The sequence below is a fragment of the Centrocercus urophasianus genome, unplaced genomic scaffold (assembly GCF_019232065.1).
Source record: "Centrocercus urophasianus isolate 14NV4802_14NV808 unplaced genomic scaffold, USGS_Curo_1.0 seq_11, whole genome shotgun sequence".
Taxonomy (NCBI): Eukaryota; Metazoa; Chordata; class Aves; order Galliformes; family Phasianidae; genus Centrocercus; species Centrocercus urophasianus.
The window spans coordinates 3,534,953-3,560,644 of record NW_024884253.1 but is presented as its reverse complement, the minus strand read 5'-3'; the positions used below and the strand labels follow the sequence as shown (position 1 = coordinate 3,560,644).

The 25,692-nt window shown below is 39.3% G+C and overlaps 1 protein-coding gene across 4 annotated transcripts in view; it reads right to left on the bottom strand.

The window, feature by feature from the left end:
• TRAPPC9 (trafficking protein particle complex subunit 9) overlaps positions 1–25,692 on the bottom strand; it is a 475,345-nt gene that overhangs the window by 119,428 nt on the left and 330,225 nt on the right. Inside the window, exon 22 of one of the 4 annotated variants that reach the window (XM_042809124.1) lies at positions 10,127–10,176. The exons of the other annotated variants lie outside the window; for them this stretch is intronic. Within the exon in view, the coding sequence (XP_042665058.1) occupies positions 10,142–10,176 (35 nt within the window). The 3' untranslated portion in view covers positions 10,127–10,141. Of the gene's footprint in view, positions 1–10,126; positions 10,177–25,692 lie in introns of those variants that run through there. 4 annotated transcript variants of the gene reach the window in all.

Here is a 25,692-nt window from a genome sequence, read left to right as displayed (position 1 = left end):
ATAGAAGGTAAACAGCCATTTTTCATCTTTCTACCCATTTTCTTAAAATTTCTCATTTTTCTGAAGAATATCTCTCAGCTTTCCATCAAATGTTTTAATGAATGTTCCACCCCATCCCAGTCACTCCACAGCTCTCTGGTGGCACAGACCTGGATTTTCAGGGGTCTGCAAACGTTACATTTACAAGATCAGACAAGAAGGAATAATTTCTCCCTGGGTGAGCCAACAGGAATTGCATGTCAGCAGTTCATGAGGACTCAAATGCCTTTCATTTACTACCAATCACTTTATATCCTAGGGATTCCCATATGAATCAGTCATTCCTCTAGCAAGACTGCCTCTTTTGCCTGAGGTAGGCTTTGAATCAGACTGTCAGTGCTGAGCTCCTGGGAGCTTGGTGACACACAGGCAGAATGGAACACTCCCAGCCACAGTGTCACTTGCTGATGTAGGGCAAATCCTCTTAACTTCACAGGAACACAACTAGAACCTATAACTTCGGCCCTTTAGAAGCAAAACATATAGATAAGCATGGCGGGAGTTTTTTTTAACTGGCCACTTTCTTTGAAGTGAAGCTCAATCATGTATCATCAGTGAATAAAGTATCCTTTGTAAAAACTCTCCAATCTCTTTACCCTTATAAGGTATATAAAACCAAGTTGGCTGTCCTACTCTAGTTTGCTTCCAAAACAGGAACATCTGCAATACTTTAAATCCTGCTTTCCTATAAACTCAAAACATGCTTCTTAGAAAAAAAGTTTGCACTTATTCTGGAAGCCTCACAGTACAAAAAGAACCCAGCAACAAACTCTACAATATTAATAATCCTCTTCACTGAGCCCTGAGTGCTTCATTAAAATGCAAACAACAATAAGAACAATACCCAAGAAATTACAGTTCTGTTTCACATATGGGACCTTCACTTGTAAACAAGGACCTGTGACTTTAATAGATGATTCAAAATGCAGGGAAAAAAGAACCAGAACAATAACTGTATTTCCTGAGGAACTGCCCCAAAGCTAAGGCATTTATCACCTGCGCACGCTAATGAAACGAACAACATGCATCTCTTCTGTTTTTCAAGATGTTAGAAAGAACAAACAGAAAAAGATGACAGCTGCATTTAGCCTTTCCTATTCTATTCATAGCACGTTATATGCCTTTGCATTTTGTGGTTAACCCTTGAAAGGAAACATCAGACATATTCACGGGTCTCAGAATATGTTTGCGTATCGCAATCTGGTTACCTTAGTACCCTAACTGAAAATTCCCTGACAGGTCTCCCCTGCAAAACTGCAGGCAAGAAGGCCATAAAATCAAAAACAGTCTGTTTTCCTTTTTTTCTGTCACTGTACTCAATGCTGAAATGGACATTTTGCCCCAAAACATTAAGGGTTATTCTAGTACAGACAACTTGTCCTCAATTTAATCATCTGATGTGCAGCTTGACACTACCTTGAAAGGCATTTAACAACAATCTGTTGAAAGGCATTTAATATGCACTAATTACAGCCATCCCTACGTAAAATCCTTAGTAATTTAAGTCAAGAAATGCATGACACACAGCAGTTCAGGATCACCTCCCCTGATCTACAAACATAAACCAACAGACACACAATCAAGTGACAGTTCCAACTCAAAGTGAATGCAGACATCAAAATCAAATTAAAGGTGTAGATAAAAGAATGGTAGGCACATTGTTTCTCAGAAAAGACCAAATCAAAATATTATTAAAAGTGTCCTTTTTCATTTCTGGACTCAAAGCACCTTTAAGGGGAAAATGTTCCTTTCTTTTACAGACACAGAAAATAGATTTCACTGAGTAGATCAGAGACAAATCTGGAAAACAAGGTCTCCTGACACTTAGTCATGCACCTAATCCAATGGACTGCCCCAAAAACTGAGGACAGCAAATACAATAAATTGGGTCAAAATGAAAAGCTACGCTGTGTGTTATCAATTAACTTTAGCCACTGAAGACTGTAAAATCAAAGGATATGAATTTCCTTGAGGTAAGGAACTTTGTATCATGATATTTACACCCTTTAAAGGTAAGACTGAAGAATAAAGGAGGATGAAAGCTCTCAATGAGATGACCTCATTGCAGCCTTTCAGTACCTAAAGGGAGCCTACAAGCAGGAGAGGAGTCAACACTTCACAAGGGTAGATAAAGGCAGGACAAAGGGAAATGGTTTTAAGTCGAGGGAGGGAAGATTTAGGTTGGATGCCAGGGAGAAGTTCTTTACTATGAGAGCAATGAGGTGCTGGAACAGGCTGCCCAGAGAGGCTGTGGATGCTCCGTCCCTGGAGGTGTTCAAGGCCAGGTTGGATGGGGCCCTGGGCAGCCTGGTCTGGTATTAAATGGGGAGGTTGGTGGCCCTGCATGTGGCAGGGGTTTGGAGGTTCTTGATTCTTGAGGTCCCTTCCAACCCTGGCCATATAATAACCACTGAAAAAAAGTCACTAAAGCTAATGAAAAATTCAGTTCCAAAAGCTTCACTCGATTGGCTTCTAAATTCAGCTTTCAGAATCTTGGAATAGAACACATTGACAGTTTACATCATAAAATAATTGAATGTGAAATAAATGTCCTCTTTTAGTAAGCACTCATTTAACTAACTCCACCATTAAAATAATCCAACAAACCCTTCTATGTGCTGATCTTAGCACACAGAAGTAAAACCATAAGAATACAGAGTATTCTTTCTAAAAAAAAATCAATTTCAACTTCAGCATTTTTTCTAATGCACACAAATATCAGCTGCCAGTTTGGTTCACCATTCCAACTGGACTGTAAGGCAAATATATACGTGTATAACAGATACAAAAAAGGATAATCAGTGCTAACATTAACAAGGACTTGAAAAAAGAGAAAGACCTGTTAAAATACATATTGAACTTTTCTTACCGGAACTCTACAAAGAGATGATTTTCCCTTCTCCAGTGAGCCTGGGAGCCAGTTACCAATTGCCAACTGCTGGTCCCTGGAGTGCAGTTGGGATTTCTTATTTAATGTTCCGTGATAGCAAGATGATCACAGTTATCCCAGGTGTGGGATGTGAAGGTAGAAATAATGCTATATATTTTTTTAAGTGCACGTTTTATTAAGGTCAATACTGAACTCTGTAACACAGCAGAATGTAAGAAATTCTTAGAAGACAAAACACAATGTACGGAAGAAGCAGTATCTCACCAATGACCAGTAAATACCAGTAAATTCATATTGTACTAATATTCACTTGGCCAGTATTTTTTTCACATTTAATATAATTTTAAATAACAGTATTAAATGCATACAGCAGAACGTTGAAACCACATTCACATACACAAATTTGGATTTATTATATGTGTGTCACTGCTACAGGCTTCTATTGGCAAAGCAGAGATCCCTATATGTGAACAGTAATTTTTATTCACATTAAAAACTATCTTGTACACAGATGTCTACCTAGAAGAATCTCCAAGGTTTTGGTATCGAAAAGGAACATTTATCCTTCTGACTTGTTGCCCACTAGTAGTAAAGAAAACTTATAATCAGTAAGCCTGGGCTTTCTTAATCTCTTCTGGAAAACAGCATATGACATTTAGCTTGCATTGAGAAAAATGCAAAATGTAGCATGCTTATTTTCAGACTACATCATGCAAAGGGATGAATTACGTGCCCAAAAGTGAAGCATAAGAGCTTCTCACTTAAGAAAATGAGTACCCATGTATGTTGGCTGCAATCATGCCATATCAAGAATATTACTTAATAATAAGTAGAACGAGAACACACACTTTTTCCCTCTAACTGAACTTCATTATCTTCCCATAGGCAGTCTCTCCATTAAGGGATTACAGGCATGAGGAGTATTAGCAAAACATTTAAGCTCACGGATAGCAATGGCAGCCCTGACATCAGATCAGTCAAAGCCTCCCTCAGATCACACTGCGACTTCTATGAGTTGCCCCATCTCTAACATGTCCACCCACCTTAGCTGTAACTCAGAAAAACAGACCTGGCAGTGGGACCCACACAACGCACACCCCCAGATGGCCTCAACTCAGGGGTGCTCACCTCAGAACAGCTTCAAGAAAAACATCAGGCACTGAGTGATGGTGCATCCAACACCCTTCTCATCAGTGCTTCTGTGCTGAGTGAATTATTCTCCCTGTACAGAAAAGCTTCCCGATTCAAGTCTGACTGTATCCAGCTTCAGATCCCAGCTTCTAGGCCATTCTTTATACCTTCTGCTTTCCATTATCAGCTTTATATTCCTAAAAAATGCACAGATTGTGATCGGCATGTCATAACCCTGTCTTAAAATTAAATATGCTGAACTCCCAATCCTTTCAATACATTTATCTAGTCATTCAATTTTTCATAACTATATTCCACTATAACAACAGAGACTGTGCAACTGTGATGGCTTAAAGATGGAAGTACACCAAAGTTTACCCATCTGTTTGGAACCTGCTTACACACTACTTTAAAATCTTCATAATAAAAATATTACCTTACAGAAAAGGAAAATGAACATAATTTAGGAATATATGGAGTATATGCAAGTATTTACATTACTGTACTCAGATTTTATCAAGATTTCCATACTACTATTATATAAAAACTGGAAGATGATGGAATTTAATGCACTGTAGATGATGTGCTCTACCTTCAGACAGTGAAATTTTGGTAGTTTACACTTTCACAAAGGCTTCTTTGTAATGAATGTGGGCAAACTCAGAGGACATGTGAAAGACTGTGACTATTATTGCTGCCATCTAAACAATTAGGCAGACGAACTAAAATAAAATCTAGTTAATTGTAAACTGTAATTATCTTTGAGAGGAATAAACCAGAGAGGAAGAATTAATAAACATTAATTCTAAGTACTCAAATAAACATAAAAGTTTTCTCAGACATTCTCCAAGTGGACAAGGAAGAAAGAAAACTGCAATACTAAAATGAGAGAGGAGAGCATCACAAAACAGGCAAATTAAAAACTAAAAACTTCTTCAGGGAAACATTAGCAATCTTCAACTCACACAAACAGTATTAGTGCTGTTCTCAATTTTGCAATTAATGCCATCTTGGATATTACTAGTGCAACAGTTTGCTTCTACATGAAGTATATCAAGCTTAAGTGATGCATTTTATCTCTCCTGATGTTACTGAAAATGGAGTTGGCAACTCGTGGGTACAGGAAGTATGAACACCTGAAGCTCACGTTCATGTGCACATCATGAGGTACTGCCACAGACAGACCTGCCTGTCAAGCTGAGCACAGACACAGCGGAGTGAACCTCTGGTCCAAACTACAAAGTCTTCCTCAGCACGTAAACATTTAAGAAAGAAAGAAAAATGTCTTCAGTCTACAGTAATCAATCTATAAATTGTTCTTACTTGGGGCTGGGAAGGGATAATTGATTAACAGGTACACTCCAAAAGCACACAGTTTTGTGCATATGCCAAACCATTTGGGAGCTACTACCTCCTTCCTTGATGCAATTTTCTTTTAAATCTGAAAAATTTCTGACATAAAAACATTTGTCTTGTCTTAATGGTAGTGACAAGTGATGAGCCATCCATGCCATGGATACAACAGGAGAGTAGAAATGAGTTCCAACCTTCCTCAGCCTGTTTTGTGGAAGTAATGTAAGTTAAGTAACTCTAGCTATCAGGATCATTAGTAGCATGAAATTTGTTGATATCAGAAAAAATGCTTAAGATAATCAACAAGCCGAGCAAAAATATTTTTGTTTTATACAGTTAGTAGTGCAGTTTCTTCCAGATTTGAAAATGAGCATTTGGGTGCAGTGAAATGAAAGAAGCAATTGGAAACCAATTAGCTAAACTGAAAATTGAAATGGTTTCAGCCCCAGATCTGCAATCTGCACTGAGATTAGCATCAGCATGCTTATTTTATCTTACACTCCTGAATGGGCCTCACATGATGAAGAACTGCAAACACTCCTTAGTTTGGTAGAATTTAAGTATTTCAACATTTATTAACAAGGGGTAATAAAACCACCACTGACTAGTTGACTTGTTTGCATTCCTATGTTTATCAATGTTTAGGCAGATGATTCTTCTGTCTATTTAGAGAGATGAAATTCAGAACAGGAGTTTTAGCACTGGGTTTGCTCCTCCACCCTGTTATATCAGGTTTAGATTGAAGAGGTTAATTCACCAATGGGATTTAATGCACCTGACTTGACTTGACAAGGGGAAATGGTTTTAAGTTGAGGGAGGGAAGATTTAGGTTGGATGTCAGGGGGAAGTTCTTTACTATGAGAGCAATGAGGTGCTGGAACAGGCTGCCCAGAGAGGCTGTGGATGCCACATCCTTAGAGGAGTTCAAGGCCAGGTTGGATGGGGCCCTGGGCAGCCTGATCTGGTATTAAATGGGGAGGTTGGTGGCCCTGCATGTGGCAGGGGGTTGGAGCTTCATGATCCTTGAGGTCCCTTCCAGCCCTGGCCATTCTGTGATTCTGTGACTCAAATGGTAACCACAATACAGAAAAGCTTATTTGTTCCTTTTCGGAAGGGAAAATTACAAGCAAAATATATTGTGTTGGAGGTTGTACTGTTAATAACACAATGCCAATGTCGTCTGTTTCTTCTCCTATTGAACTTTACTGAAGGAGACTGGTACCATTTACCAAAAATAAATATTTAGGACAACTAGAAAGAAAACCCATTCTGTAGCTTAACAGTATGCTGTTCAGTAGCCTCTTCTGAAATTAAAGCCATTGGACAGTCTTATATTTATACCTCCATAGGTAAAAATACACATGAGATCACAATGGTGATATCCTACTGCGCAGCTCTCCATGCTCTCGCAAGTGAGTGCAAATTTAGAGGTAGATAATCCCATATTTTACGTCATTTCTCTGTATTTCTCTGAATAGTAAGAACAAAATTTACTTGGCATTAGTTGAGTAGTAGATAAATTTAATTCTGTGCACAAATCTCATAGAAACACAGAATGGCCAGGGTTGGAAGGGACCTCAAGGATCATGAAGCTCCAACCCCTGCCACACGCAGGGCCACCAACCTCCCCATTTAATACCAGACCAGGCTGCCCAGGGCCCCATCCAACCTGGCCTTGAACACCTCCAGGGACCGGGCATCCACAGCCTCTCTGGGCAGCCTGTTCCAGCGCCTCACCACTCTCTCTGTAAAGAATTTCCCCCTGACATTCAACCTAAATCTCCCCTCCCTCCACTTAAAACCATTTCCTTTTGTCCTGTAGCACTCTCTTCTCTTCCACACACATCTACTGTGTCACAAACTATATACCAAATACAAATGGTATTCTTAAGAGACTATCATGTGGCCATGGCCATGACAGCATTATTCCATATGGTGCTGCTACTGTGCCTATAAAAAGGCTTTAATGAATTCTGACTTCATATCATCACATAAGAAGTGTAATCAGAGTATAGAAATCGCCAGCTTCATTTTGTTGCTTGCAACCCATCCTCTGCTGCATTTTCCTCTCTCTGCACTGGATGGCTGAGCTCATCTCTAACAGGCATGTGGGGACAGCCATTGTCCATCTGTTTCATTTTAAATAAGGCTTTTTTTTGAGCCGTTGCTTAGGCTGCCCACTGGCTCTTGGAAGAGTTATGTGGCTTTTTTCACTCTTTAAAACATTTCCTTGGTGTGATGCCTACAAAAGCTTCACAAGGGTAATGCTGTTGTTGACACGTTACCAATCACTGCCTATTGTGCTGAACCACCACATCTTTTCCTCAAACCCTCCTCAGCTCATTCAGCCATTTTATTTCACCTATGTAGATTTCTTTTTCTGGGCAAGGTTTCTTTTTGTCTCCTTGCTTGCAATGCACCAGTTAGTCAGCAGCATTAGCAGGACTGATAGGTTCAGTGCTACCATAAATAATCGATAGTAATTAAATTATTGGGTCTTTGGAAAATGAGTAATCCATTCTGCCATTTTTCACAGATCATGTCTTCTAATTTACTTTCTCACACTAGCACTTATTAACTCTATTCTTTCAGAAATTACATACTCTATTTTGGGTTTCTCCTCATTTCTCTATTTTCTTTTAAAGTAAAAATATGAAATTATTAGTATTATAACTGAAATTGTTTCTATACACTAGAGATAGTCCTTTATTCACAATGAACACTTTCTTTACAATTGGTATATGTTGCAAGGGCTGTTGAGCAAATGAACCTTTAAAAGAGTAATTTTAAGCTCAGTAAAACACAGACATGTTCTAACTCATGAAGAAAAAGAAGAATCTTAGGAACTAAGGAGAAAAACATTCTTAAATCACATCATCTGTCTAGTGAGATATGAAAGAATACCATAGTGAGCAACTGGAAAAAAAATAGGATTTTGTGTGAGAATAGGACAGTTTTAGCTGAATATTTCATTTCAGGAAGTAGGCTGAGAAGTTCAAGCATATGAAGCAGAAAAGAACGAGTCCATATTTTCCTCTGTCTTTTCCTTAAGTAGCCACAAAGGCCCTGCAGTGATGGGACAACCACCACTCCTGCTGGGAGAAGAGCTACCACATCCAAGGATGCTTCCCAGTAGGAGGCATTTTCTTTGTCCTTTTGCTCTTACTTACTTACCTTGGTATGACATAAAAATGTATGATACACAATGCAGAAAAGCAAAGCAGCAACAATGAAAAGTCGGTATTACAGACAAACTAAAAGCAGAAGTTTTTACTTACTGTATTTATAGAAACTCAATATTGTACGTTACCATTACTTTAGTCAATGCTCTGGAAAGAGTCCTACAGAGCTGTAACAAGCAGGGTTCAATGAAGGATACCTTATCTGCTCTGAAAAGTATCTTTCTGTCTTTCAGTAGTGTCTAATTTTTGAGCTTTGAGTGTAAAATAAAAGAAAATTACTCAACTTAAATCCTGAAATATCAGCAACACCCTGAAAAATCAAACCTCAAGGGGACCAAGTAATGCAAACAAATTTAAACAGCTTACCTGCCATTCTCATTCAATCTACATTTTAATCAAATAAATTAGTTTTTTAATATTCCCTTGATAGACTACAGCAGTTTTGCTGCCAGATTTCAAGAGACACAAGGAATCCTGCTATTCTCTCAATCTTGTGTAATAAGCAACCCTTCTGGTTTGGGCCTGATCCAATTAAATTAACCTGCATCCTTCAAATATCCTTTTAAATGCAGCTTCACAGAATCACAAAATCACGTGGGTTTGAAGGAACCTCTGGAGATCATTCAGTCTAACCACCTGCAGAAGCATTTTTCCCTAGATTGAGTTGCATGGAGATCATCCTGGAGGGTTTTGAATACCTTCAGAGCAGTGACACTGCAGAACCTCTCCGGGCAGCCTGTTCCAGTGCTCTGTTACACTTGAATTAGAGAAGTTCTTCCTCATGTTTAGATGAAACTTTCTGTGTCCCATTTTGTGATCATTCTCTCTTGTTCTGTCACATTCATTTTACTCTTGACCTTTAGATATTCATAAACGGTGATTAAGTTTCCGCTCTCAGCCTTTTCTTCTTCAGATTGAACAAACCCAGGTCTCTCAGCCTTTCCTCAAACAGGAGATGCCCCAGGCCCTTAATCCTTTTTGTTGTCCTCTGCTGGACTCCTTCTAGGACATCTGTCTTTTTTGAACTGGGGAACTCATAAATGGACATAGTATTCCACCCTCATCAGAGCAGAACAGAGGAGAAGGATCACCTCCCCTGACCTGCTGGTCATGCTCTCAATGCATCCCAGGACATCATCAGCCTCCTTGGCCATGAAGGCTCAGTGCTGACAGATGTTGTGTTGAGGGACATGGTTTAGTAAGAACTATTGGTGATTGGTGGATGGTGGGAATGGATGATCTTGTAAGTCTTTTCCGACCTTGGTGACTCTGTGGTTCTCTGATTCAAGGCCAACCTGCTGTCCACCAGAACACCCGGGTCCTTCTCTACAGAGCTCCTCTCCAGCAGCTCAAGCCCAACCTGTACTGATGTGTGCAGTTATTCCTCCCCAGGTGTAAGACTCTACACTTGTCCTTGCTGAACCTCATAAGGTTGTGTTTTGCCCTTTATACTTACAAAATTATGATTCAAGATCATGTTCACATTTCACAGTGTTTAGTAGTCTGCGTGTCACTTCCATCCTGCCTTCAGAAGTACTACGGGATATTACACTGTGTTCCAGGTTCCCTTGTGAAATTTATCTGTGACAATAAACAATTCCCAAACAAAATTAAATTCAACAATTTAAAAAGCAACTATTTAAAAAGATTCCATCAAATAACACTGACTTTTGCTGTCATCAATCTTATCCCATTTATAGCTCATATGCGCAGTTCCTCCATGTTTTCTAAAGGAAATTTAACATTTAAAAAACATTTAAATATTTATACACCGGTACTGCTCAGGCACTGCTTACATGCCAAGGAGTGTTAGCAGCACATAAAGTGATGTTTGGATTGGTAACTTTATCTAACTTCTTAGTATCTATAAAGATTTTATCATTACATCAAACTAAAGCATGCTGTATGGTTGGAGCTGTTCCAAGGTTGTATTCTATAACTCACACAGACAGAAAAAAAACCTTACTTCCTTAATACAGGAGATAATTAATGCAGAATTCAGCTCAGCAAATGGAGCTGTTTTCTTCGCCTCCCTATGCTTCCTCTGTGTTCAAAGGGAGAAACAGACTTTGTTTGAACCTGACCAGACAACTATTCAGACCAAACAACCCCAAACTTTCAAGTGCCTGTTACTGTCCTTTCAGTACAAAGGAAGCCTACATAGTACAGCAGGACCAGGCAGAAACATTAACATCAAGTAACACAAATCCAGACCTTTGTTTCTGTTTGAATACATCTTTCTTTCATGGAATATTACCTGAGATAATTTAAAAACCAAATCATTTTCCTTGGATGCTTATAAACACAAATGAGATTTCTCAAATGACTGTGATATAATTTACTTTCTTCTTATCTACTCAAATCGCAGACTTCACTTTCAATTGAATAGAACTTTTATCTTTGCATTCTGCCTCAAGCCTGCAGTAATGATGTGCCTTTCATCCAATAACTCTCTTGTAGGACTCTGATGACAAATAGTGGATCAATTCAAAGGGATTTTTTGGGTTTTCTCATTCTTGGGTATAAGAGGAGATAGGAAAAGAGCAATGTATTACGATGTAGAATCAAGTAATACAACGTCACGTCAGCCTGCCTTGAAAGTTCTAGTTGGGTCTCTCTCTTTCTATGGCTTTAATGTAATCTTGCATATTGGTTGGAAAATACCAGGCAGAAACATTTATCATTTTTTGCAAAGATAACTGATATTTTAAGCTCCTGTGCATCAAGTGGAGAGAAGGGACTTTGCTGCTGTTTACAATGCAAAGAAGCACCACAAACTAGTCAGCTTGGCTTAAAATAAAGTGATCAGGGAATTAGTTCAGATTTATTAATGTGTCCTTTGGGAGTTTGTCCCTGATTCATAGACATCACAACCAAGAGGTTAAATTTTATCTTCTTCTCTGACCTCCTGTAATTCCCACAGTGTACAGTAACATTCATTCCTCCTACTGACACTGCAGTCATTTGTGTTTGTTCATGAATGTGTTTGTTCACTGAAATGGAGTCTAGAAATGAGGTTTACTGTTTTTCCTTACTGAGAGGCCATGTATGAGTCTCTCCTGGAAGGTGCTGAAGATTCTTTTGGTAAAGGAGCCCTGTAGACCTCAAAGACTAAATCTTTTGCCTTTAATAAAAAGACCAAGCAGGTAAGAGCCACAAGTCTCACATACACAATGATTAAACTCTCTTCCTCACCAAAAGTGCATAGCCTCATCCATAGTGCCATTTGCAGTTTCTAGTTTTATCACTCTCCAGAACTGTCAGTATGTAAATTGTGTTACAGACAGGCACATCTGTAGGAACTGCGGCTGAAATCTCTACAGATACAGATACCAACTTTCATATCGCCCTTCTCATTTTTGGTTAAAGAAAATTGAAGGGAAGGACGGAAGGAGAGATTCCTTAGCAGGAACCAGCTGCTCCAATTCTCTTCTTTGCTGCTTTTATCAGCCAAAAAGCTAAAATTGTAACCCACTCTAACATGGGGGAGATGGACTCCTAATAGACAGAGAATGATGCCTTTGATTTTCTGGCTTTCCTTCCTAAAGCATCTGCTGATAAAAACACTTTTCTGAGAGAGCTCGGCAAAAACACTCCCTTCCCTCAAAATAAGTCCAATTGCAGATGCAATTCAGAACTGGAGAAACACTGTATGCAGCCAAATGGTCTATGGAAAATAATTATTTAGCAGTTTCAAATATAGTTAGGATCTTCCCTCCAAAATTAGCAGCCAGGGGAACTAATGAGAAGGCTGTAAAAACCCAAATTTGAACTGCAGAAGCAACACGGCCTGCTCCACCACAGTCCACCAAAAATGTGAATTACATTTCTACAGACCTGTGCACGTGAGCACACTGTAGAATGCTAAGAATGAAGTCATTTCATGCAGTTAATAGCATTAATAATATCTAATCTAGCACCAGGACAAGAAGATGGTAAGCTTATATAACCAATGGTATAATGTCTCTATTCGGTTCAGAGCAGTGCAAAGAAGGTCTGTGTGGCAGTCGTTTCTACAGGGAGATGTCCTGCATGGCAGAAAAGTGAAGCACAGTTTGCAATGGGAATGACTATTTTTGAACTGAGTTAGAGCAAGAGAAGGAGAGGAACCACAGTCTTCACCTCTATATTAATTATGCTTTATTTTTCTTCCCCTTCAGTTCAAATGCTGTTTTTACACAAGTATTTGCATTTCTTAAAATTTATTTCAGGTAACTCAAAGAAAAATAAAAATCAGAACACTTGTTCTAACGGAAGTGAATAGCAGTATGACAAGAAACTCGCTAATAGGATAAAAACACATCTAACTAACACAGAATAGCAAGCCTGCTGTTTCTGACTCACATTCAATATCAAGAAGAGGTAGAATGAAGATTTTTAAATACTTGTGCATAAGTAACACACTAGTACAGTCCAGTTTGAACAGAAGTTTGTTTTTTCTTTTTCCCAGGAGCAAAAACATCATCTGACATGAAGAGAGTCCCAGTGTTCTCAGACAATTTATTCCCTTTGGGAATAAAGTGGAAGATTATCCCCACTGCATAAGATCTTTTAATGTCAGATCAATAAGGTGGGCCTTGATGTGAAAGCATTTCTGGCACCAGAAATGCTGCCCTTGACAGCTCATGCCTTCCCACATGCATGGTTGTGGATGCCCCATCCCTGGAGGCATTCAAGGCCAGGCTGGATGTGGCTTTGGGCAGCCTGGTCTGAAGGTTGGTGACCCTGCACATAGCAGGGGGGTTGAAAATAGATGATTATCGTGGTCCTTTTCAACCCAGGCCATTCTGTGATTCTATGATTCTATGCTCCCTTCATTTCCCAGCCCAACTTTAATAAAAGGACGATGCCAAAGCAAAAAATCTCTCCAAAAATTTGTAGGTACAGGAAACAAAAATGGAGCAAATGGCATTTTTTCCCCCGCTTATTTTCAGAAATAAAGTAGTGACAGACCAAAAGGAGTTAAGAATAGAAGGTGCTGAAGCATGCACCTACTGCATATGTAACTGGGTGCTTCAACTCGGTGTCATCGCAATTGTCAAATGGCCACAACCAGTTGAGAGGAAAACAGAGATAAGGTCAGGAATAACCTCTCACTTCCCAAATACAAGCGGTCCTGCAATCAGCTCCACAGCATAACACCACTTACTTGTTGATGTTCGCAGCCATCTACCAGCGCAGTGGCACAGTTACAGGCACAAAGTGAGCACTGCTTTTCACCTCAGAGGCAGCTAAGCAGTATGTACAGTACTTCCAGGGCGATTATGTTACATGATGCTCTAAAATAAATTCAATTATTAAACAACACCATATGTCACTTCCCTCCAGCTAAAAACACAGCACACGGATAGTTTGTTACAAAATCAAAACCTGATGGAGAAAAAAATTACTAGATGTCACTAAAAAGCTTATCTCTTGGCTGCAGCATAGGGTAATGGTGTAATTGTAAGTTTTGGTAAACAGTAACCTCAGCACCAAGCACTGGTTCAGTGTTCTTCTCATTGCTCTCTCCTACCCACAAAATGCCACAGTGCAGAACACTCATCTCCACGTGTCTTCCCTTGCCTATAGGCTTGCTCATTGATGGGCTAGCAGCAACAGCTATGCAGCTCGCTTGCAAATTCAATGCAAACGTCACTGTGTTGCCTCCCAGAGCAGCCCCCAGAGCCAGGAGGGCACACTGCACACCGGCAGGGCATTATTTCCCTCCAATACCTACGGCTGGTGCTCGAGCACCCTGCAATACCCCCATCCACTTGCCTGCCTGCTCTGCCCTCCATGGCAGCTGGATGCTCAGCGGGGCTCATTGCTTCCCTGCTCTGTGATTTACTGGATATCAAAGACTTCTCCTCTCAGCCCAGCTAAATCATTCATCCTTACCCTGCTCATCTCATGCCTCAATTACGGCATCTCCTTCCTACCTGCTGGCCAATTCCCACATGCTTCTTTCCTTACCAGCCTGTTGAAATCACAGCTGCTAAAATTATCTTCCTAGTCTGATGGCCTGGAAGCATCCTTTCCTTCCTCCCAGGATAGACATAAGCTTTTACTGTACCGAGCCCTCCCCTCCTACCCAACACATCACATCTAACAACAGCATGTGCACATTCTGAGCTCTGCAGAAATCCTTCTCTTACACCTTGGATTTTATTTCTTGATGTGGCCCCTTGCTCCTCTTTAAGTCACCGAGCCTTTATTTGCACCTTGGTTTTGTTCCCATCACTCCTCTGGTATCCCTTGCCCCACAGTTTTCATTAAAAGGCTTTACAGGACAAGAGGGAATGGCCACAAGTTGTGCCACAGGAGGCTCAGGTTGGATATTACGAGAAATTTCTTCTCAGTAAGAATATGAGGCACTGGGACAGGCTGCACAGCAGTCATGGAGTCACCATCTCTTCAGGTGTTCAAGAAATGAGGAGATGTGGCACTAAGGGACATGGTTATTGGGCATGGTGGGGATCGCTGATGTATGTACTAGATATTCTTAGTGTCTTCTCCAACCTTAATATTCTATTGTATGAATTTTCATTACATCAAAACACAAGAATTTGCAGGCAAAGTACTTCATATTAAAAAAGTGGGAACACATTATCATGTTATAAACTTAAAACCACAGCTTTTCAACGAGAACAAATTTCGGCTTCGAAAAAATCTTCCAACTTTTCTCCTTAGCTGAATTCATGAACTGTTCTACATTTAGTGTCTCCTCTATTTGTTTGGACTGGGGTTTTCTTTGTTTATATGACTTGGTTTGGGGTTGGTATTAAGGAACACTAGCAACATGGCCTGGTAATTTGAAAGCACATTCAGGTAGTTCTGCAGTGCACACTCTCCACTCTTTGTCTCTTACATCTTCATAATAACAATAACTGTTGACAGCACCCAAATAGTTTTAAAATCTGTGAATTCACCTAAAACCTGTGAATTCAACTTGCAAAGATTATAAAAAGAAACACAAAGAGATGAGGAACGTACTGTGTCACCACATAATGCTGGAGTTTAATGGGGAGCAGATCAGAACGTTCCAAAAATACAACTCCACCCTGGCCTGTTAACTTCCCACTACTCCTTGCTCCCCTGGCTACGAAATAAATACTCTGTGGAAGGGAGCAATTAAAAAGCTGTTTCCCAAAAGAAATTCCTGGTGAGTATCACAGCTCCAGATGCCATGTGGAATTTAGTGCATATAATGTAGCCTGCTCAAGTGGGATACCAAATACCTAAGATAGAAAAGAGGAGATATAAAACAGTCCCTGAAAGGAGAGGTCCCCAATGGGCTGAGGTCAGAAATCACATTGCCAAAACTGATACAGCCAACGGCAGGAACTGGAGGTATAATCTCTGAGCTAGTGATAAATACATTTTTAAAACTACAACTAAAATAAGACAGTAAAATAAAGATCATTGTGAAAGAAAAAAAAATAAAGGTGCCCTGCAGAGAACACAGATGATAAGAAAAGCACAAAAGAATAATTCAGTAATACAGCTTCCAGAGGAGAGATCATGTCTAACATTAAAACAAACCCTTTATTCCTACTCTGACCACTGGCGATATGAGATCACCCACCAGTTTCAGGTGAACAGATTGCAAATAAAAGCAACTAATATTCTTTGAGGTTGAAAACACCTTCATTTGGTGCCCCTTAGAAAATATGAAAAGTTTTATTCGGAACTAAGAGAAAAAGATAAACAAGAAACACATAAAGAACACAATTGGATATGAGTGTGACTGTGATGAAAACCATCTTTAATTGATAAAGTTTTCCATCTTAAAAAACACAGGTTAAAAACTATCTGAGAAAATCTCATTAGCCTTGGAATTAAAGCACAAGTAGATCTAAGACTTTTCCAAGGAAACACTGAAGCAAGAGAAAGACCACACCTCTGAAACAGCAAAAGGCAATGTAGGATGCTAAGCTTAAACCATTGAGGCCAGATCATTGATTATGAAAAATCTGATAACTTGTTCGGAATAAACAGTAAAAGTTTTTGGATGCACTTTGTAAGGGATTATGTGGAACAGACACACTTCCTTAACACAACAGACAACCAACCATCGTGTGAATTGTCATGAGCTTCAGTAAAAAGGGAGAGGATAAGGCTGGATAATCCCCTTCTCTATGAGTTCACAGGTGAATTTCACATGCCTTAAATGAGTTTAATATCTTCATTCACTGATAACAACTGGATAATATTTGGCAAAGTTAAACTATTCATTTCTCCTACAACTAAGAGAGCATAGTTGTAATACTTAAAGTCTGGAGTAATGGCCTACGACATAAACCTGCTGATAAAAATGCTATGTGAAGACGCTTGACTAAATGTTGAAAGATAGAACGTATACTAATTGGATTTATGCCCCCCGAAAAGGATTTATGGTGGGTAAACAAGCTGCAGGTAATCACAGGAGGTTCTTTAAGATGCCATAAAATGTGCATAAAAAACTACTCACTGTGATATAGACACTGAAAAGTAGAAATGGTTTCAAAGTCTAATTAGATAAATCCATTAAAGAAAGTTCAGTGTGACCTAATGGACACAACGTTGTGGATACAAACTGTGACTCAGAAGTGCCTGGGATGCTGTTTTCCAAAAACAGACAGACATATTCGGGAAAGTGGTTTTTATTGGTTTTTATACTTGATGTTTTGTTCCCTTAAAACTGATTCCTCCTACTGGCCTCTGTAAGAAAGAGAATGCTAGGTTAGAAAAGGACCTCTGGTCTTCCCTAAAACAGCTCTTGTTATAGTTTACCCTTTTCTCTTTTCTTGATCTCCCTCCACCAAAAATGTGTCACCAAAAATGTGTCACCAAAGCAGTCTATAAGAAAATTTTGTGCTCAGTGTAACTTTTAGGCATCTATTTCTGATTTGTGTGAAGGGCTGAGAACTCCTGGAGTAGAGAATATGGGAGGGTTCAGGTGAGACTAAGATGTGACACCCCACCAGCTCAAACACAGTGGAAAAGAGAATTCTAGCGGGAAAGCAGAGAAAATTGCTTGTGTAGGTAGAGGGGCATCTGTATAGGTAGAGGGGCATCTCTGTTCTGAAAAATTCAGACCACTCTGATGAGAAAACAAATTTAAACCCACTTACTTTTCAAGGTTCCTTCAGATCTTCGTTCAACTACAAGCAATTGTGATCTTCTCATACCTCCCTAGGAACCAACAGGTGTAAGGGAGGTATGACTCGACTTCCTGGGCCAAATCTTCCCAAGAAAGTATAAAAAATCTTACTAAGAAATCTACAATAATCTAAATAGGATAAATTTTGTTCTTTTTGTAGGCTCGTAGCATCATTAAGGTTGGAAAGAGCACTAAGATAATCTAGTCCGACCATCAACCCATTTTGCGCTGTTTTACAAGGGAAACTGAAAAACATGGGACAATTCTCCACAGAAACCCTTCTGAGGGACTGAAATATTCAGATGAAGAGTTTTCTTCTTTTGTGGTTGTTTTTTTTTTTTAGTTTGCTGGTAGACTGTGAACTTCTCAAATGCAAAAGTGATCAGCTCCTTCCATCTCTGAAAACCTCCTTTGTGATGCATCCTAAGAAACCCTCAGCTCTAAAAGCATATCTCAGCACCATCTGTCATAGTAGCCAGCTTTCTGGACTACGCATTGCTAAGACTGAAATGCAGCCTAGCACTGTTTTTTAAGGGACTCCGAAAAAGATCCAAATGTGCTTGGGGTTTAAATGTGTTTGTTACCTACCACCAAAAAGACATCTACAGAAGAATGGTGTATAAGCACAATTATTTGTCATCCGCCACAAACATTTGTCATGGCCTTGCAATCCCTCCTAATCAGCTCAGAATTGTCTACACTGGAAAGACATGAGTTTCCTGTTTCTTCCCCCAAAATCAGTAAATTACAATAAACATATCTGGAAATGAAGAACTCCAGATTTTAACTTATTTTTTCTTTTTTTTTTCTCCTACTTAACTTCCAGCTTAGAATAACAGCTTCCCACAGCAGCTGAGTCTCTTTTAATCCTGTAAATATATTTTTGATTTGGGCACATTTTCTAGAAGAGGTAACCACTTTTGTTGGACCATCGACAGCTGCTCCTTGGATGCCATGAGCAACAAGTCTGACCTCGTTGAAAGACACTGAGGATGCAGCTTCTACTGAGTTTCCAGAGTGCAGAATCTCTTCTGAGAAGGTTCTCATTGGGAAGGTCTTCAGGAGGCTAACAAGATGACCCATTGGTCATCTTGGTTGGCAAATTGACATGTTCTTATACCAGTGCCTTGCCATGATGTCAGACTAGGATCTATGTTTTTCAAGAAAACAATGGAATTTTTGGGGGGGGAAAAAAAAAAGCTCCACCCATCAGATTTTTCATTTTAGCCAAAGGATCGTATTGCAGAGTCACAATCACAAAGCAAATTTCCAAATCACTGCCTATATATTTGTGATGGGCTAAACAGACAGGCACCGAGGGACCATTCCGTGGCGTGCATCAGAAAGAAGTGGGCACAACAACACACATGGTATCTAAACAACCTGCAGTACAGCTGTGTCCAATCACTGGATTTCCATGTCGTTTTTATTTGTGCTGCAGATAACTCTTACTCTCAAATCTACCACATGCCACCAGACAATGCTTTATACAAGCACTACACAATAGCCACTGCTTAATATTACAAGGAGTTTTCATGTGGGATACAGGTCCTTTTGGATGCATGGGTGATGCCCACTCTAAAGATTTTCCTGGACTCTTCCAATCTGATCTCACAGCCACGTGTTGAGAAGCCATCTCTTTCACCCTAGATGGGTACCTCTGCTGTGACAGTTGGGATCTGAAAGCTTATTGTGCTGCCTATGGCAAAAGAGAGCAAAAATAGGTGTCCTTTTAAGGGCTACCTCTGGGCACAGATGAGTCAGTTAACAGAGGTGATTTTTTTTTGCAGGAACTGAATTATGCTCCACGGCCTCCATGCCAGACATCACAGCCAGTCTTTAGGTTCACATGCTTCAGATTCACAGTAGTGGTAGCAGCACTGAACACAGTGAGTGCGTTCAGATCTACATACAAAAACTTGCTTGCAAAGCTCCTGGGCATAAAGATGTGATTTGGCTGTTAAATTAGATGATAAAAAGGAGGCTAATTTTGCAAATATATTCATGATTGGAAAGAAAATTGGAGTGGATTTTTCTATGTTTTCCGTATCTTCTAATCAATACTGCTTGATTTCTAGCGTCTGGATACTTGTGCAACAGCTCGAGGAGTTGCCCCTAGGGACAACTCTAATTCAAATGAGAATTTATCAACCTGTAAGAAAATAAAATACCCTCTTTCAGATCTGCACCTTGCCCTCTCCCTGCCTGTTACCTCCACATTGGCAGATATCAGCTTTCTCTGTCCGAAGATGAAGAAGGGTCTAAGTAAACTCTTAATCCACATCTCCCTGCGAACATAAACTGAAGCAGGTGGGAGACACTGGTGGGAAAACTAGGATAAAAGAACGATGAGACTTCATTAAACAAGCTGTGACCTTCGAGGCCCAACACTGACACAAATATTACTCCTAGAAATTGAATTCTGTAACTTCTGAGCAAAAAAGTCACAAACAGCAGTACCTTTTGGAAAAGGCACTTAGCAATACCTTACATTCAACACAGTTCAACTATAGCACATACTAGCAGGGTGGACACATCAACTACCCAATATGTCACTGAAAGGAAGGAAGCTTTGGAAAGCTGAACACTCTCTTATCCGCCAAGGTCCAACAGCTTGTTTGTATAACAGATACAGAAATGCTCCACTTTTACATCAAATCCACAAAATGGCAGAAGGGTTGCAGTGCTCATAGTTTATTTTGCACTAACACACAGAAACCAGCAAAAAAGGTTGCGGAGATGAAAGAACTGTACTGGTTTTAAGTCAGTGGTGAGACTCCACAATTGGTTAGAAGCTGGAGCTGAAGTATGAATGGATTGTCACAGTAAATAGCAGAAACGGGCATCTTCCAAAAAACCTGAGTTTCAGAACGTATTAAAAAAAAAATCCTTTTTTTCTTACTTTGAAAACCTGGAGGTGACCCTTGAGGACAACGTGGTGTACTTACAAAGAAGTAACAGTTCGTATTTTCGTAAGAGCAAAAACATATCTAAGACCAAAAGTCCATAAAGTTGAAAGGAAACATATGGCTTCTTAAAACTGTGATTAGCATAACTCAATTTTATCATTAGCTTAACTCAGAGGTTAACATATTTCATATTTCGTATTACCAGTCGTCTCTGCTACAAGCATGCTGAACAAATATCGTATAAATCGCAGAGCCTGGCAAGATTTAATAGAAAAAGCTGTTAAATTGACCTATAAATATAACCCATTACAATGCATCAGCTGGTGCCGCCACTTTCTTGGAATCCAAGGAAGAAATTAGGATGGTTGTCTGATACCCACTGCCAAGTGTTTTACATGACCATGGGATTCAGAACTTAAACCCAGGAAAGCAATCCCACATCCAGAGTTTCACATCTGAGTGGTGCTTCTACAGCACTCTGAAACTCAGAGCAGGATTTCAACTATTTCCCTTGTTCTCATCATCTCTGATCTGTAAGAAGGAACAGTTTACCTCTTCGACAACTGCACATTTTGAAATCACTGTTTGGAAACCCAACAATTCTCCAAACCCTGTTTGCTTTGAATCCCATTTTCTCTTTGCTGGGGGAGGTATAATTTAATATTTATGATCCCTCTTCCTGCAAGGAAGTATTTGCAATTCCTCTGATAAGTGTTACTGGGTTAATCATCTTTTCTTTCTTGAAATGTAAGTGGTTTTTGTTCCTACAAGGTAACGAAGGAGAGTTACTCATCTTCATAATTAATCTTGGATTTTAATTAAACCTATTAACTGAACATGTCAGATATTTGTCACTTTCAAAGAAGCATAAAAAATTACACTTAATAATAAATGTTACTTATCCACATGTTGCCCTGACTTACACTGCAGCCACAGCATCCATAACAAGATCCCTATGCTATTTTATTTGGTATTAATATGATTTATTGTGTTATAACAAATGTATTTTATTCACTCCTCTGTACCACCAGCAGCACAAGGATAAATTTCATCTTAGAACATGGTGTGTTCTGTACAGTACACTGAAATAAATGAGCTTGCAATGACATATATACACCTTCTGCTATCTTCCTGAACTTTCTGTAATAAACCCAAAATGCACTGTTTATGCATCTCATACCCTGCAACCAGACTAAGCAAATGTGCAACTCACATGAATAAACATAAGGATGTAAGGAAACGTTTGTAAGATTGGAGACAAATTAGTAGGGTAGGGATCTCCTTCCCCTTCTTATTTGAGTATTGTAAAACACGAACATATGAACAATGCTGGAGATGAGAAAAAGGCTGCTCTGAAAAAATGATCCTAGAAAAGCAGGATGGTAGCTTTCCATGCTAAGTCATACTTAATGCATTTGCTTTTCAAGCATTAATTCTGTTTTCTGCTAAAAGCTTGTACTTGCAAACTACCCAGGGTCTAAGTCAACCTCTGTTACAACCTTCTCATATGCCACCACCAGTAACAAAGATCTCAGAAACTCAACTCAGTACCAGTTACATCACACAGCCCTACAGTTCTGAATGCCTCTAAGAAACAGTCAAGACACTCAGGATATCATTCAAGACAATCAGTTTGGGGTAGAAAAGTCTCTTCTCAAGAGCAGAGCCAGGAGAAAATTGCCTTATCAGAGTATTAGTCCAACGCTGAAAATAATACTAGGTGCCACAAGCCATGTTCTGCCATTCCAAACTCAGGTGAATTTCTACAACTTTGCCTTTGTTAACAACAGTGTATGATGTTAATATATTACTCAGTTAATTAATTCCTCTATTATCCTTGTCCCAGTTTTCTCTCGAGAACATAGCAAGATCAATGCTGGTATTTAAACGCAGAAATGTTGCAATGGATGGAGTACCATACACTTCATTGAGGAGAGCAAAAGGCCAATATGAGAGGCAATGGTCCTATGTTGTGCCACAGGAGGTTCAGGCTGGATATTACGAAAAGTTTCTTCTGAGAAAGAGTGGTGTGGCAACGGCACAGGCTGCACAGGGAGGTGGTGGAGTCACCATCCCTGGGAGTGTTCAAGACACTCAGAGATGTGGCACTGGGGGACGTGGTTAGTGGGCATGGTGGGGATGGCTGATGGTTGGACTGGCCCATCTTAATGGTCTTCTCCAACCTTAACAATTCTATGATTCTGTGGAAAGAACACATATTTCAACAACAGCTATGAGAAAAGCAGAGCCAGGAATAAGATTTTAAGATCAGAATAAAGTTCCTAACTCCATTATCCTAACACCAGCTACTTGAAATAGTAGTCAGCTCTTTCCACACTTCTACAAGTGTAGCAAGGTAATTTTAGCTTTCATTTCCAATTGCCTGTTGGGCAGAAGAACAAAGCCCATTAGCATTTTGACATTTGGCTATTAGAAATCATTGAGTTTGTCTTGAGAGGAAAATAGTCTTTCCCCCAAATAAAAATAACTATTATAGATAAATAAAAATTAACTATTTACACAGGGTCCTTTAGATATATAAATAATAAATTAACTAAATATAAATAAAATAAATAAAGATAAATAAAAATAAGATAAATAAAAATTAACTATTTACACAGGGTCCTTTAGATATGAGTAGGAAGTACCCTCATTTACACTGTTAAAAGCAACACGAGCAGGAAACCGGTATCTTCGCTTGGGTATCCAGGTAAAGAGGAGTTTGTCAGCATTACATGAACAAGATTTTCTACTTCTCTTATATTTTTTGCCAGTTCATATAATCTTGAAGACATGTGAAAGGCCTGAGCTGAGAGACACTAAACCATCTCTGAGACACCATCATAATTCACATTCTTAATGGATGTTTTCTCATTCCATTACATGGATATTGATTTACCCCATGTAAAGAATATTATGAAAGCTTTTTGACACTGACCAGCTTGTAAACTGGTAATCAAAGAGAAGCAGCTTTAACAACCAAATCTACAAGGAAGTGTTTTTCACAATCAGATAACTGCCAGAGAGAAGACTGAGAATGCCAAAGACATGGAGAAGAAGGCTATCATAAAACAGATGGATATTCATATACACACACACAAAATCCTGCTAAACCCTTTCCTCCACTGATTAACCAAGCCAAGGTGACTAAATGGAAGCACTTCAATTTACATGCTTTGGAATTTCAATGACACACATGATTTTCAGAATTATGATCATATGTAGAACTAGTCCTTGAAAAGCCACTTCAGTAAACGAATTCAGGGGTGAGAAAAAGCAGATATTGTCATGCATCTAAATAATACTACAACAAATCAAAGAATTATTATTAATACTCAAACCACACAACCACGTTAATGAACAAAAACAAAATGTTCTGGCCAGAGAGAATTAACACTAGACTGGGAAAAGCAAGATTTCAGTTTCTAATGTGGTGTGAAATTTTTGATTCAGTGGCAGGACTGACAGTGGGAGGAGTTGCATTACTTGTGGTAAGGAGTCCAGACAGAAGACACTGCAGAAAACCAATCGAACTGGGAGGGAAAAGAGGAAACTTGCAGATGCTTTTGGATAGACTTTACTAGCTCCAGATGGTAGCTGCACATTCTCAGTTGACTACAGAGGAACTTCAAAGATCCCTCTACACTGATTTCAGTGACCAAAGGCAAACCTACATCCTTACTTAAGCACGTTGACTCTTCCTTTCTCCATTATTTCCAAAATTTACCCCAGGAGGTTATGCAAGCTAGTCAAGAGAGTCTTCCAATCACTGTTTTGCTTAGCAATTTAATCCAGCTAATCGTGGACTTATGGGATTCCCCAGCACATGCATAAATCTTATCACTATTGATATACCTCGACTAGATACAATATATCTCTTAAATATCTCAACCTAGTACAAAAACCTGCTCTGCATAACTGCAGGAAAGTTCCTGTTGACTGTTAACAAATGCCTGGATAGGTTTATTTGGGCATTTAGTAATACAGAACAATTTCAATCATCTGTGTTGAATAATTATCTAAAAAATAGAAAGGAACACTGATCACAGAAAACACACACTACAAGTAGCATTTATAGTCAAAGCATCTGCAAAGCTGTGAAGGTAAAACCCGTCACCTCCTTCTGGAAGAATGACTTTTTTAAGCAGAGGATGATGGTCTGAGTATGTGAGTAGTTCAGAGCCACCTCATGGAACTTGCTGTCTTTGTCAAAATACAGACGCACGTGTAGCTTGTCATGATATTTTATGGCCACAGAATTGATTTCAGAAACTCAAACTAGCACTGTACACTGGAGGAAAGCTGATAAAAAGTAAAACCTGCACATACCGCAAAAAAGCAAGAAGTGATTTGCTGCTCACAGTCCATAGGAAAATACAGAACCGCATTAAAATAATTCACATTTCAGGAAAAAAATAAACAATAACAACGAAGTAGACAAACTAGCCTGGATAGTTGGAGTCTATCACTCATGATACAAATGAAGAGTGGTGTAAAACTTCAGTGGACAGACGCCTGCTCCCATACCCAGGCAAGGCACTGTGCAGAGAACATTCGTTTCTTGGGCACTGATAGAAAGGATGCAGAGAAAATGTTACAGATCAGCCACTCTTATAAAAATACATACATGTGCCACTCCAGTTCTTTCTCCCCTCCACTTAGACATCTATTTGGAATAAGCCAGTAAACACTTTTTATGCTAAAAAATAGTTTGTCTCCTTTTTCTTCTGCAGAAGATATCGAGTAAGGAATCTCGTGGTGACTCACTTCAAGAGAAGCAGACGGATATTTTTGTTCTGATTATTTGATGTTGTCACACACACCGGTGCTGATTAACTATTACTGCTTAGCATATGAAAAGACAAAGTCCAGAAGTGCAGCCCTTTCATTACTTCGCCAGTTCGTGTGTACTTTAAACAAATAATTAAAATAATTCCTGCATCCTAATGGCGATAGAAATGAAAGAGTAATCATCAGTTTATGGGCCTCATTATGCTCACCCAGCATATATGCTCATATCTAGAATGAGATGAGATGAAGGGTAAAATCAAGGAAACATTTTCC